The 13,267-nt window shown below is 38.9% G+C and overlaps 1 protein-coding gene across 1 annotated transcript in view; it reads right to left on the reverse strand.

Moving 5' to 3' along the window:
• Positions 1-13,267, reverse strand: part of LOC112055637 (lateral signaling target protein 2 homolog) — a 78,892-nt gene that overhangs the window by 8,656 nt on the left and 56,969 nt on the right. The window contains exons 6-13 of the mRNA XM_052889052.1: positions 12,674-12,779; positions 11,523-11,675; positions 6,707-6,809; positions 4,382-5,884; positions 3,542-3,634; positions 2,325-2,521; positions 1,346-1,562; positions 418-551 (exon numbers count right to left, since the gene is read on the reverse strand). Of these exons, the coding sequence (XP_052745012.1) occupies positions 418-551; positions 1,346-1,562; positions 2,325-2,521; positions 3,542-3,634; positions 4,382-5,884; positions 6,707-6,809; positions 11,523-11,675; positions 12,674-12,779 (2,506 nt within the window). The remainder of the gene's footprint in view (positions 1-417; positions 552-1,345; positions 1,563-2,324; positions 2,522-3,541; positions 3,635-4,381; positions 5,885-6,706; positions 6,810-11,522; positions 11,676-12,673; positions 12,780-13,267) is intronic.

Here is a 13,267-nt window from a genome sequence, read left to right on the forward strand (position 1 = left end):
TTATAATGCGCATAACTGAATAGTTGGAGGTCCAAGCCACGAACCAGGTTTGAAATTCATCATCATAATCATCATCATTATCAGCCGATGGACGTCCACCTCTGGACATAGGCCTCTTAAATTGACCTCCAAACACATCGGTTTCGAACCGCCAGCATCTTTCCTTCACCTTAACGGAAGACTGTGTTACGACAATAGACCAACGGGGCGGGGATCGAACCATCACCCCTCGGTGATGAGTCCGACCGCTCTTACCGTTAAGCTATTGAGGCTATACCTTTTGAGAACCGTGATATTTATTAATTTCTTAAAATGCCCAATTGAAAAGTTGGAGATGCAAATGGGATTTGCCGTGAGAAGCAACTTGGTCGATACACCTGTAATGTAAGATGATGCGTGATATAATCGATGTCTTACCGCAATTTCTGCAGTGGTGTCGTCTCTTGAAGGCGGTGAAGTGCGCGGAGCACCGCATACACGCGGGCGCCGCGATGTCCGGCACCCACTCCGGCGCGCGCTCCACACTGGCCGGCTGCGAGCGGGCCTCCCTACTGCACACAAATATAGTAATTGTAGTCTGAGACGGAGTTCATAAGGACTGGGGCGTTGGAGAGGGGTACCGATCGGTTGGCGGGAACGATTTGCGTTATCGGCGATCGACGTCAGTGCCTGAGAAAATGGCATACCCGAGGGACATGCTAACCTAATAGCTCATATGGCGAGGTTGCCTCCTAGGCTACCACACCATGAAAAACCAAGAATAGACAAAACAAAGATAGAAAATAGCAGAAGAAACCACAAATGCCCCCAACCGGAGGCAAATCAATCGGCGGTAGAGACCCACGCGCAGAGAGCATATGCTCTGGTCGCGTCTCCCCCCGGGACCTGCGAGTTCGGAGAGAAGATATAGAGCCATCGGCTTCAGTGTGCTCGTGGCGTTCGAGCCGTCTACATCTCTTGTTTTGTAATTCTATATGGGTTACTTGGGATAGGCGGGGAGAGTGGCTTGAGGGGAAAAGGGGAGTGTTTGTTAACAGTCAAAGGTACCTTTAACCCTACACACAACGTTCACAAGTGCGTGACTTTGTGACGTGACGTGACATTCTTTGCCATTATGGTCTTATTTTGGTTACAGTTTGATTTGTTGCCAAGTTGTCCTGACAAATCTTGTTAATCATAACTTTTGTTCGACATTGGTTTTCTTATTTTCGTAACACACTTCTGAGTCTGCTAAAATAATATTATAAAGCGGATGTTGTTATCGTCGCGTTTACAGTGTTGCGACGCGTCAGTCGCGTTGATTTGCGTTGATATTTACGTTAGCTCTAAAACTCAAAACACTTACGTATAAGTGAGATCTCCGGTGGAAACAGAAGCCTGCAAGTTCCCAGTGTTGTCGACGGATTTCCTCCTCGTCTCGGTAGGTGTCGCTTGTTCGCTGATTGTCGTCGCGTTCACTGTGTTGCGACGCGTCAGTCGCGTGTTGGATTCAGACGCGGTGGAATCAGAGTTGCTGTCAGCGTATACTTCCTCTGCTGAGTACACACTGTCGAATGAGCTGCCTACAAATAAAAAATACATGGTAATTTTTTTTTTATATAAACAAAATGGCATTTTAAACAAACTTTCCCTCGCTGTTTTCCATCATCATCACCTGACCATCTAACAATGTGCATTGAGAATTAATCACATTAATATTATAAAAGCGAAAGTTTGTGTGTAAGTGTGTAAGTATTTTTGTTCCTGTTTTACGCTGCGGCTACTGAAGTGATTAGGCTGAAATTTGGAATTGAAATAGATTTTACTCTGGATTAACACATAGGCTACTTTTCATCCTGGAAAATCCCGCGGAATTTGTGAAAATCCGCTAGTACTATTAAACGTACGGTTAACGAGGCGAGATAATATACGTAAGCAACCTGACATTACTAAGTTATATTCAAAAACAAGTGAGTATTATCTGTCGAATGTACACATAAACAATCAAATTATCAATTTGTTTACATTCTTTATCTCGCCTGTCGTTGGACGTGCTATAATCGTAAACGTAATATTATTTCATCAACCTGCAGGATAATTCACTAACTTTAACATGTTAGTGTCTCTGCCTCCTTTTCTCGCTACTTGCCATGCCATTCAAGACATTTTCCTCCGACTTAATGAGGAACACTGCCTTCAGTATGTTGCGGAGACTTATGCCCTCGCGTTACGCAGGTCGGAGACTAAATCCCTCGAGTTGCGCAGGTCGGAGACTTGTACCTCCAAGTTGCGCAGGTCGACCCGAAGTCGGTCTGCAGCCGAATGATATGTTATGAACTACTCACCGTTTTGCATGACCTGGTCCTCGGTGGGCTGGTACACGATGGTCTCCTCGTGCTTGGGCTCCGGCGCGTCTCCGGTCTGGTTCATGAGGAACACGGCCTTCAGTATGTTGCGCAGGTCGGCCGCAAAGTTGGTCTGTAGCTGGTCGGCTACGCCCGCTATGCACACGAACAGCCGGTGGATGAGATCTTCGCTTGACCTGAGGAAAATAACACATATATAATAAGAGTCGTGACAGCCCAGTGGATATGAACTCTGCCTCCGATTCCTCCAACTTTTCAGTTGTGTGCATTTTAAGAAATCAAATATCACGTATCTCAACGGTGAAGGAAAACATCGTGAGGAAACCTGCATACCAGAGAATTTTCACAATTCTCTGCGTGTGTGAAGTCTGACAATCCGCATTGGGCCAGCGTGGTGGACTATTGGCCTAAACCCTCTCATTCTGAGAGGAGACTAGAGCTCAGCAGTGAGCCGAATATGGGTTGTGAACGACGACGACGACGAAATAATAGCCAATGGAATGGGAAGCTGACCGCCGACCTTCAGTAATGGAGAGGCCCTTTTTTTTAATTCTTTACAAGTTAGACTTTGACTACAATCTCACCTGATGGTAAGTGATGATGCAATCTAAGATGGAAGCGGTCTAACTTGTTAGGAGGATGAAAATCCACACCCCTTTCGGTTTCTACACGACATCACACCGGAACGCTAAATCGCTTGGCGGTATGTCTTTGTCGGTAAAGAGCACGGCCGAAGCCTCCCACCAGCAATACGTGTGTGAAGTCTGCTAATCCGCATTGGGCTAGCGTGGTGGACTGTTAGCCTAACCCCTCTAACTGAACAGCTCAGACCAATTATAGAAGGACCTGTATCGCAATCATAGTCACGAACAAAATTGTCTGTCATTTTCTGATGAAAACGAGCTTAGATTTGGTATATATCTTATACTAAACTAGAAGTTTTTGCCCGTTTGTTACACAATTTAATTACACAAAAAGGTATTTTTACGGAGCTCATTAGCCGACGAACACGATTACAACTAAACATCTAAACTAACATCGATTCTATAGAGACAGTTTTTATAATCGCATTAGATCGTTGATCATATAATTTGACAGAAAGGTAACGTCTAGCGAGGCAGGTCCAATACAATAATTGGTCTGAGCTGAACAGTGAACTAAATATGGGTCGTCAACAATGAGGGCATGGTGCTTACTTGAACTTCCCCCTGGCCTGCTGCCGCGCTGCCAACTCTTGAGCCTGCAGCGCCAACGCTATCTGCTCGTCGTCCGCGCACTCCGACGCGCCGCTGCAACGCAACAACTTCATCACACACTTACATATGTATTAGCGGACGGGATGATGACAGTTTTTTAAAATTTATACTTATAATAAAACCGGTCGAATTCTATACATTTATTCGCAATTTGAGATTTTACTTATACCATTTGTAACAACAAACCTTACCGTGGCATACAGCACTACTAGTGCCATCTAGAATCTGTACTTATAATACGAAATCTGTACATTTTGTACATTCTGTATATTGAATATATTTTGAAAATATTTAATAGGGAGCATTATATAATCGATACTCGCTACTGAAGCTAAAAAATATTTTTTTTCGATTTTTTGTCTGTCTATCCGTGTTTTTTTGTAATTCAGGCACGCTGAAACTACTGAATGAATTTGAATGAAACTTGGCACGGTTTCAGACCATAATTCGGAGAAGGTTATAGGATACTTTTTATTGCGATTGTTGACAGAATATGGTCCAAAATTGTAAAGAATTGTAAAGGAGCCCAGGATCAGGATACTTTTTTTAAACTATATTTCATTATACAAATCTACGAATTTATTTTAATCCTTTCGAAATAATATTTATTCTCAACCAAGAAATGCAACATAACTTGGGTTTAAATTTTATTTATTTCTTTCTATTTTGTTAGATTTATTTAGATTTTAATAAAATCCTTGTATTTTTCAAATTTTAATGATACGAGGTACAAGAGTAGACCTGAAATAAACCATCTTCTGTATCAAAATCAAAACTCACCTTTCATCAACAAAATGATCCAAATTCAATCTCAATGGACTATTTTGATTTTGGGTCGTTCTGTTCTCCAATATGACGTGTCCTACAGGAGACCAGAGTTTTTTCTTTTTTTTACTCTTCGAACTTGTTTTTTTCGTTTTCCTTCTAGAATTGCTGCTCTGCGAACAATTGGGCTCGTTCGTTCTATTATTGTCTTCTATCAGAGAACTAATCTTCTTATCAGATTCTCTGTGTCTTCGCAATTCTGTTATAACATCTTCGATGGTTTTGAATTCCTCTTGCGCGTCTGCGGAACCCCAATTTTGTACAGAACCACTATTTACACTGGTCGCTTCATTCGACTCGTCGTTTAACCTATCTATGTTTAAATTGTCTATACGAGATGAGCCGGCTTCGTTCTTCTGAGTATCGTCTTCGACGTAATTTATATTTACAATGTCGTCTCTGACATCTGAGAAGGAACTTTCTAGAGTATTCTTGTCTTTGCCATCTATAATTTCATCTACTGGACTCTTTAATACCCTGTTCTGTTGCATGAAATGACTCTCTTTAATGTTTCTGTTCTGTTCTGTGTCAGGAGATCTGTCCAAGCTGGTGTTCTCTGTGCTAACACCGGAATCTGCAGGCGAATCGTGATCACTTTCATATCCCAACACAAATTTGACTCTTTCCTCTTTATCTATATCATCTGAATAACTAGGTTCTATTTCTTCAATATTGTCATCACAGTTTTCTTTCAATTCTTCTTTGGCTATCAAAAGTTGACTCAAATTGACACTAGCAATTGTCATATCCATGTTAACAGCATCAGCGTCCATAGGTATCATCAATTGGACATCAGAGTTGAGTATTGATCGATTGAAATCATCTTCATTTTGATTGAAAACTGCCGAATTATTGTGTGATAGTGATGCCAATACGACTGGTTCTTGACTAATTGCATTCGGTATTAAATATCCGTGACTCGTTGACGGCATACAACTCAATTGTTCAATCCTCGGTCCACTGAAGCCGAAGTCTTCTGAACTGTCATTAGATATAAGTGTCGGCACATCGTTCGTGGAGAACGAATGGTTCTTCATGTCGTGAATGTCTACATCACTAACGATCGATGACAATCTGTCGACAATCTCATTGACTTGCTCATTTAGTGATGTGACGAGTTCTGTGTCTGGTAACTGTCTGTTTTCACCAGACGTTGATGCGGATACCGCGTTTATTACCAACGGATCGAACATCATCAGGCCGTTCGTCGAAAGGTTTCTCAGTGAGGAAATGTCGCTTTCTGGTCTGCTGATTTTTCTTGTTCTATCGAAATCTCTGCTTTCGTTTGTGTGGAATGTGTCTACGCTCGCTGTGTCTGTATGTCTGTCATCTATTTCGGATTCTCTCTCCGATTCGTCGACATCTTCGCTGAGGCGCCTCAGTCCGTCAATGATTGGTGTCATCACTTCGATGTTGTCAGGCAGGTAGTCGCCGTCTGTTATTGTTGGTTCACTCGAACTGGAATTTAAAAGATTACATTATTGTTATTTATATGTAATCAATGGATTATATATGAATAGATATAATGATTATTATTTTTACTACTACTTTTTTTTTAGAGCTACACACATAAAATATATTACGATTTATGTATATGTTACCGTTAAATTGTAAAATACGTTAGTTTATAATCTCACTCGTGTTAATTATAATCTGCCGTCATATTGTGAACTGAAAATACTGATTACAATTTAACGTGTTATTTTTCGGTATATTATAATCTATTGGAAGAGAAACCGTTAAATTGCAATCTTAAAACGTCAACTGTCTGAACTTGCCCCTAAATGTTCGGCCTTACAGCAGACTGTTCTGTATCCATAGAGTTAAGAATGAAACACATATGTCAGTCAAATAAATCACATATTTATTTATTATTTATTATACAATTTATAGTTGTGTGTATTGTATGGACATGGAATATATTTAACGGTGTTAAATATTTTCGATGTGTGAGTTTACGTCGTCCCCTCATAAAAAACGACAGACCTTTTTGTTGGTAAATTTGAGTGCGAAACAGGTCCATAGTCTAAATAGTCAAAGCCAGTAGTTGACGAATACAGAGTGTTGATGAGTAATAATTTCTAGTCTCAATAGCTCAACGATAAGAGCGGTCGGGCTCATCACCGAGGGGTGGTGGTTCGATCCCCGCCCCGTTGGTCTATTGTCGTACCCACTCCTAGCACAGTCTTTGCCGACTAGTTGGAGGAGGGGAATGGGAATATTGGTCATATTTAAACAAGATATAGAAAATATTGTTTTTAACAAAAAAAAAATAAGTACCTCTGTGTAGTATACAGATCTCGGCAATGAGCATGGTCGGCGTAGAACTTCGAGACGAACTCGCCAATGTCAGGGTAGCAAGAGTCTTGCGTCGATTCGTCAGCTGTGAAAACACAAATTTAATCATCATCACCCTCCAGAGCCGTGATAGCCCAGTGGATATGACCTCTGCCTGCGATTCCGGAGGGTTTCTCCTCCCAATTTTAATTTCCTCCAACTTATCAGTTGTTAAGAAATGAAATATCACGTGTCTCAAACGGTGAAGCAAAAACTTCGTGAGGAAACCTGCATACCAGAGAATTTTACATTTCTTAATTCTCTGTGTGTGAAGTCTGCCCTGTCTTCGAACCTACGCACTCCGAACCGAAGACAGAGGCACAGTAGATATAACAAGCAGTATAATAACTCGACCGTGTTTTTGAAATAAATACCTACAGCCCCGCGCTCCGTAAACATGTGATAGGGCTGCCCGCCTCTAGCATTTTAATTACATTTGCCAACTTTGTGTTTCCATTTATAGTCCACAACTTTAGGCTTTTTACACAACAATATCACTGCTCAAAAAGGTTCTTTTAGGCGACACTTTTCGTTTCGATTCACATACATTTTATTTTTAATAATAAGCTTTACGGCTCTGGGTTCTAGCCCTTTTGAGCCCGGATTCACATACAATTAATTAATTATCTTGGACTAATTATAGAAGGACCTGCCTCGCAAGACGTTACCTCTCTGTCAATCAATCAACGATCTAACGCGTGTATACTTATATCGTATCGATGTTTCATTGTTGTAATCGTTTTCGTCGACTGAAAAAACTCCCTAATCATTCCGGTTTGTGTAGTAAGTAGTTCAATGGCATGAAAAATGGTCAACAACTTCTAATTCACTAAAAGATGACGTGACGTTCGATTTCAGTTTCACCTGATGGTAAGCGATGATGCAATCTAAGATTTTTTTTTATTGTTTACAAGTTAGCCCTTGACTACAATCTCACCTAATGGTAAGTGATGATGTAGTCTTAGATGGAAGCGGGCTAACTTGTAAGGAGGAGGACGAAAATCCACACCCCTTTCGGTTACGGCATCGTACCGGAACGCTAAATCGCTCGGCGGTACGTCTTTGCCGGTAGGGTGGTAACTAGCCACGGCCGAAGCCTTCCACCAGCCAGGCCTGGTCCAATTAAGAAAACCTCAATCAGCCCAGTCGGGAATCCAACCCAGGACCTCCTTCTTGTAAATCCACCGCGCATACCACTGCGCCACGGAGGTCATCAAAAACGTAATTATAATAAATAATAAATTTGTAATAAAAACAAGCATATCTAAAAGAAAAATAGATACTATTCTTCTAACGAACGAACAAACAGCAAAACATCGATCCATTAATTTAATATTCTGTGTACAAATTATATTATTCTTGTTAAATATTTTATTATTTATTTTTGTTAAATATTATCGATGACTGAGTTTACCTCGTACCCTTCAAAAAACGACAGACAATTTTGTTGCTGCATTTGGGTGCGATCCATTTCCATTTCTAATTCCTCTATGTTAAATATATAGAGTTTGCACAAAAACAATACAAACGACATAAAAAGAACCCAAGCAGACATGAGTCACAGTTTTTTGATTTTGTATTAATAAGTGAAAGAAGATTTGACATTTGACAGTTCACACTTCACAGCACAGAACACTACTTTATTTGCTGTCTATGACTAATACTCCTACTTATATATCAGTATTCGTTAATGATTCGTTAACTAAATCCAGTCTGTCGTGCGTATTTTCTTCCCTTGTAATTTTTGTTATTTCGTTTTGTTCTCGTTTCGTTGTTATTGTTAATTATAGTTTATTTGTTGTTTGTTTACTGTTTTTACCCGACTGCAAGAAGGGTTATGTTTTTCGCGCGTATCTTGTATGTATGTATGTAATATTCTTTATTACCTCATATCTTCCAAACCGTTGAACGGATTTACGTAATTCAGATAACGTTAGATTTGTTTTAATAACCCAAGTGTTCTTAGATAGGTGAAATTAGAAAAAAAAACCAACAAGACGACTGTGAGACGCTATAGAATCGGGGTGAAGTTTTTTTTTTGTGAATATTGCAACATGCGAATCAAATTCAAGGGATTTTTGTGAGAATTTCAAAATAGTATATCATGGCCATGTTAAAAAAACTACAATTAGGAAAACGTTATTTATTAATTCTAATATTAATTAAGTCTAAACATAATACGCGAGGCGGACGACTATAAGGTGCGAGGTTTATGAAGTGTAGTTATAAAACACCTAAAATAGACTAAAAGAAATATATTGATTATAAAAATCGGACAAGTGCGAGTCGGATTCGGCCACCGAGGGTTGCGTAGATTTTTTGAATATTTACTTAATTTCGGTTGGACTTAGGTATACATTATCGTACTTTGTAACAAACGTAACCAATAAATCCGAAATTCACCATCTATCGTAACTAAAAAGTGTGAAATAAATTAATTAATTAAACAAATATAAAAACCCGGCATAAATGATATATAAATTGATCAAACTAAAGTCGGGACCTAATAAAAAATGTAGACGAAATTCTATTCAATATAATAGGTCCCGACTGTTTTCTAATTGTTTTCTACACTTCTGGACTGAGCTTTTGTTTAATTAATTAATTTTATTTAGTTTAGTACGAAAATTAGTGAACCGGAGTCTGGTACTAGCCGGAGCAGTTATTCCGCGTTGCTATTGTTTCCGTCACCAAAAAAGAAACGTACGAATCAATCACCCTTATCGTCCTCCGAGAAAACCGTTTTGATTAATGTGTTTAAATATGTCGAGGAAACCTTATGCTTGCTTCTACATAATAAAGAAACAAAACTATAAGAGTTCTTTATTGCCTACGGAACCCTTAATATAAGTGAAGCATTATCTGTTTGATAAATAACAGGATATATTATATAGGAATATAGAATTAAAAAAATATTTGTTTATCACAGGAAGTTTTATTTCATGATAATATTCGTAAATAATGATAAAATGTTGAGCACCCCTGAGTCAGCTGTTTTTGTTTGTTAACATAGTTTAAAATACCTACTCAATTTGACTATAGTTATGTGATTGTAAATATACTCTTTTTTTAAATAAACAAATAAAATACTTAGTAAATTGTAGTAAAATAGGAAGTGATCAATAAAATGCGTGTTGTTTTTTGATTGGTAGATTTAAATAAGGCTGATACTAATCAATGATCTTGAAGGACCTTCACATATTTATTTTGGTGATGCCATCTAGGTATTACCACCACACTAGGTGACCAAATAATAAAAAATCAGTCAAGTGCGTGTCGGGCCACGCGCAGTGTAGGGTTCCGTAGATTATGTTAGCACTTTAATCCCTTATGTAATGCACAAAAATACCGATAGCGATACCCCCACACTATAGAATAGACGATAAAAAATTGATCCTGACTTGGCATGTAGGGAAGGAACTAAAAAAAAACAAATTGAGATTGACCGGGTTCGCTAGTAGTTTAATAAAAAAATCTGGATAGGTATATTAATATCAGCTGGCTCTTTACTCTTTTTATTCAAATACATTAAAGTATGAGCAACACAATAATGTTGTTAAATTCAAACAACTTCTTTACTTAACTTCTTTATTACATTAAAATACAGGTATATAAAACATACATGTCATAAGATTTAAATCTATGTATTACATAATAATCAAAGAAAACAACCTAAATGAAGAAGTTAATAAATAATTATTTAATATTTATTACCGTTTACGACATTTACCTATTTACACAATTTTATCATTTAAGCATTCATTTATATATATATATTTTAAATTATGCCTTTAGAATACAAAATATTAATCAAACTTTATAAAATTAATAACTTTTTTCCTAGTCGTCATAATTAAAAAATCCAATACACTGCGTTTGTCACCGCGGCACAGTCGCAACGGTCTTCACCCCACGATCACCCCACGTACGAGGTGCGTAGGTAAAGCTCGCGTTTCGACCTTTAGTATGAAGTCCAACTACTGGTTATACTGTGGCAGAGGTCCTATTCACTGTGCTATCACGTCCTCTAACTATTATCAGTCTAAGCCCGCCAATCCGATTTGGAGCAGCTTGGTAGGTCTATGTCATATCCCATCTCCTACAAGACATCAGGCTTCAATGGCCTCTGTTCCGCAGTGGTGTGCGAGGTGTAATTACAAGACAAAGGTCCTGGATTCGATCTCCGGCTGCGCCGATCGACGTTTTCTTAATTGGCAAAGACTAACGTGTAGAATAAAAAAATAAATAAAAAAAAGCTTTGCCTCATGTTGACCCATTGAAAAAGGCTGAAAATAACTTTAAATAGTTTAAAAAACTAAAACACACGCTTTTAGGACGCTCCAAAAATTATAAATATTGGATTTAAGTCACGTGACTATCAAACAGCAAACCCTTTCATTTGATTTGGGGGTCGATTTCCAACAGCCAGTCCGCCATCTTGGGGAGGCCGCCATATTGGATTTGATATGACTTTTCTTAGCTAGTCATGTATTGTCATCATAACTCAGAGCGTGTGCAAAATTTCATCCTAATCGAAAACCGGTAAGTGGAACAAATTAAGATTCCAAGAATTGTCTTTCCTACATAGTTTAAGTGATTGGGGAGGCCGCCATATTAGATTTGTAATGACATTTCTTATCTAGTCATGTATTGTCATCAGAACACAGAGCGTGTGCAAAATTTGATCCTAATCGAAAACCGGGAAGTGGCTCAAATTAAGATTCCAAGATTTTCTTACTAATTCTAATCACTTTCTCACCAGGTATTTCGAAGGCAGCCAGATTGGAGACATCCTCGTTGCTGCACAGGAATCGCTCCAGCGCCAACAGTTCCCGCCTGTCCAGGGTCCACAATAAGGACCGGATCTTGTGCAGCAGGGTGCGGAACGGACGAAACATGTCCGACATTTCTTCTGGAAACAACCACCATCATATGTCATCAGTGTGTTTTGTATAGGTAAAGCGGTGTCTAGCTAAATAAAAATCTGTGACTGACACATTGTCGTATGTCGATACAAAGCGGTGTCTAGCTAAATTATAATCTGTGACTGATACACTGTTGTACGTCGTGTTAAATGAAAATCTGTGACTGTCACGACTGTCGTACGGCAAAACGATGTCTAGCTAAATAAAAATCTGTGATTGACACACTGTCGTACGTCGAGTCAAAGCGGTGTCTAGCTAAATGAAAATCTGTGACTGTCAGACTGTCGTACGTCGAAAAGGTGTCTAGCTAAATAAAAATCTGTGATTGACACACTGTCATACGGCAAAACGGTGTCTAGCTAAATAAAAATCTGTGATTGACACACTGTCGTACGTCGAGTCAAAGCAGTGTCTAGCTAAATAAAAATCTGTGACTGTCACACTGTCGTACGTTGAGTCAAAACGGTGTCTAGCTAAATGAAAATCTGTGATTGACACACTGTCATATGGCAAAACGGTGTCTAGCTAAATAAAAGTATGTGACTGTCAGACTGTCGTACGTCAAAAAGGTGCCTAGCTAAATAAAAGTCAATGACTGTCACACTGTCGTACATCGAGTCAAAGCGGTGTCTAGCTAAATAAAAGTCTGTGACTGTCACACTGTCTAACGTCGGAACAACGTGGTGACTAGCTAATTATAAGTCCGTAGCTAACACACTGCCGGAGATCATAAGATTACTGCCACACTGTCGTGTCGCCCTTTTTGCAGGTAAAGCGATATCTAGCTAAATATAAGTGACTGCCACACTGTCGAACGTCTTTCAAAAGCGGTGTCTAGCTAAACAGATATAAGTACGTGGTGTACTGCTGCAGGTCATAAGTTTACAGCCACACAGTCGTGTCGTCTTGTTGCAGGTAAAGCGCTATCTAGTTAAATATTAGTCCGTGGCAAACACATCCTAGTGTGTATACGTCATGTACTCACCCGGCATCTTGTCTATGCTGAGCGGGCCACTAGAGTAGATGAGCAGGCCGCTCACAATGGCTAGGCGCGGCACCGCGAACATCAGAGCTGGGTCATAGGAGTCCACCTGTAAAATACACAATTTAAATTTTTATTCTACTAATATTATAAACATGAAAGGTTGTGTGGATGTTTGTTACTCTTTAACGTCGATACTACTGAAGCGATTTGGCTGAAATTTCGAATAGAAATAGATACTTTTGATCCCGGAAAAAACAAACGGTTCCTGAGAGATTTGTGAAAAAATAAATTTAACGCGGACGAAGTCGCGGGCGTCCGCTAGTATACAATACATTATCAACCTATATTCGGCACACTGCTGAGCTCGAGTCTCTTTTTAGAATGAGAGGGGTTAGGCCAATAGTAGTAGTAATTAATTCTTATTTATTAATATTTATTAATGGGTAATTTTATTCTTATTTCTCACTTATTTTGCATGTTAGAATTGTAAGATAATTATGTATTATTTGATTTATCTTAAAATTATTGTTTTTGTTTTATAATTATAATAATATTATAGTTAAGGAAGAGCGGGGCTTTCTGATACAGGTCTAG

Source organism: Bicyclus anynana, chromosome 24 (assembly GCF_947172395.1).
Source record: "Bicyclus anynana chromosome 24, ilBicAnyn1.1, whole genome shotgun sequence".
In the NCBI taxonomy this organism is placed as follows: Eukaryota; Metazoa; Arthropoda; class Insecta; order Lepidoptera; family Nymphalidae; genus Bicyclus; species Bicyclus anynana.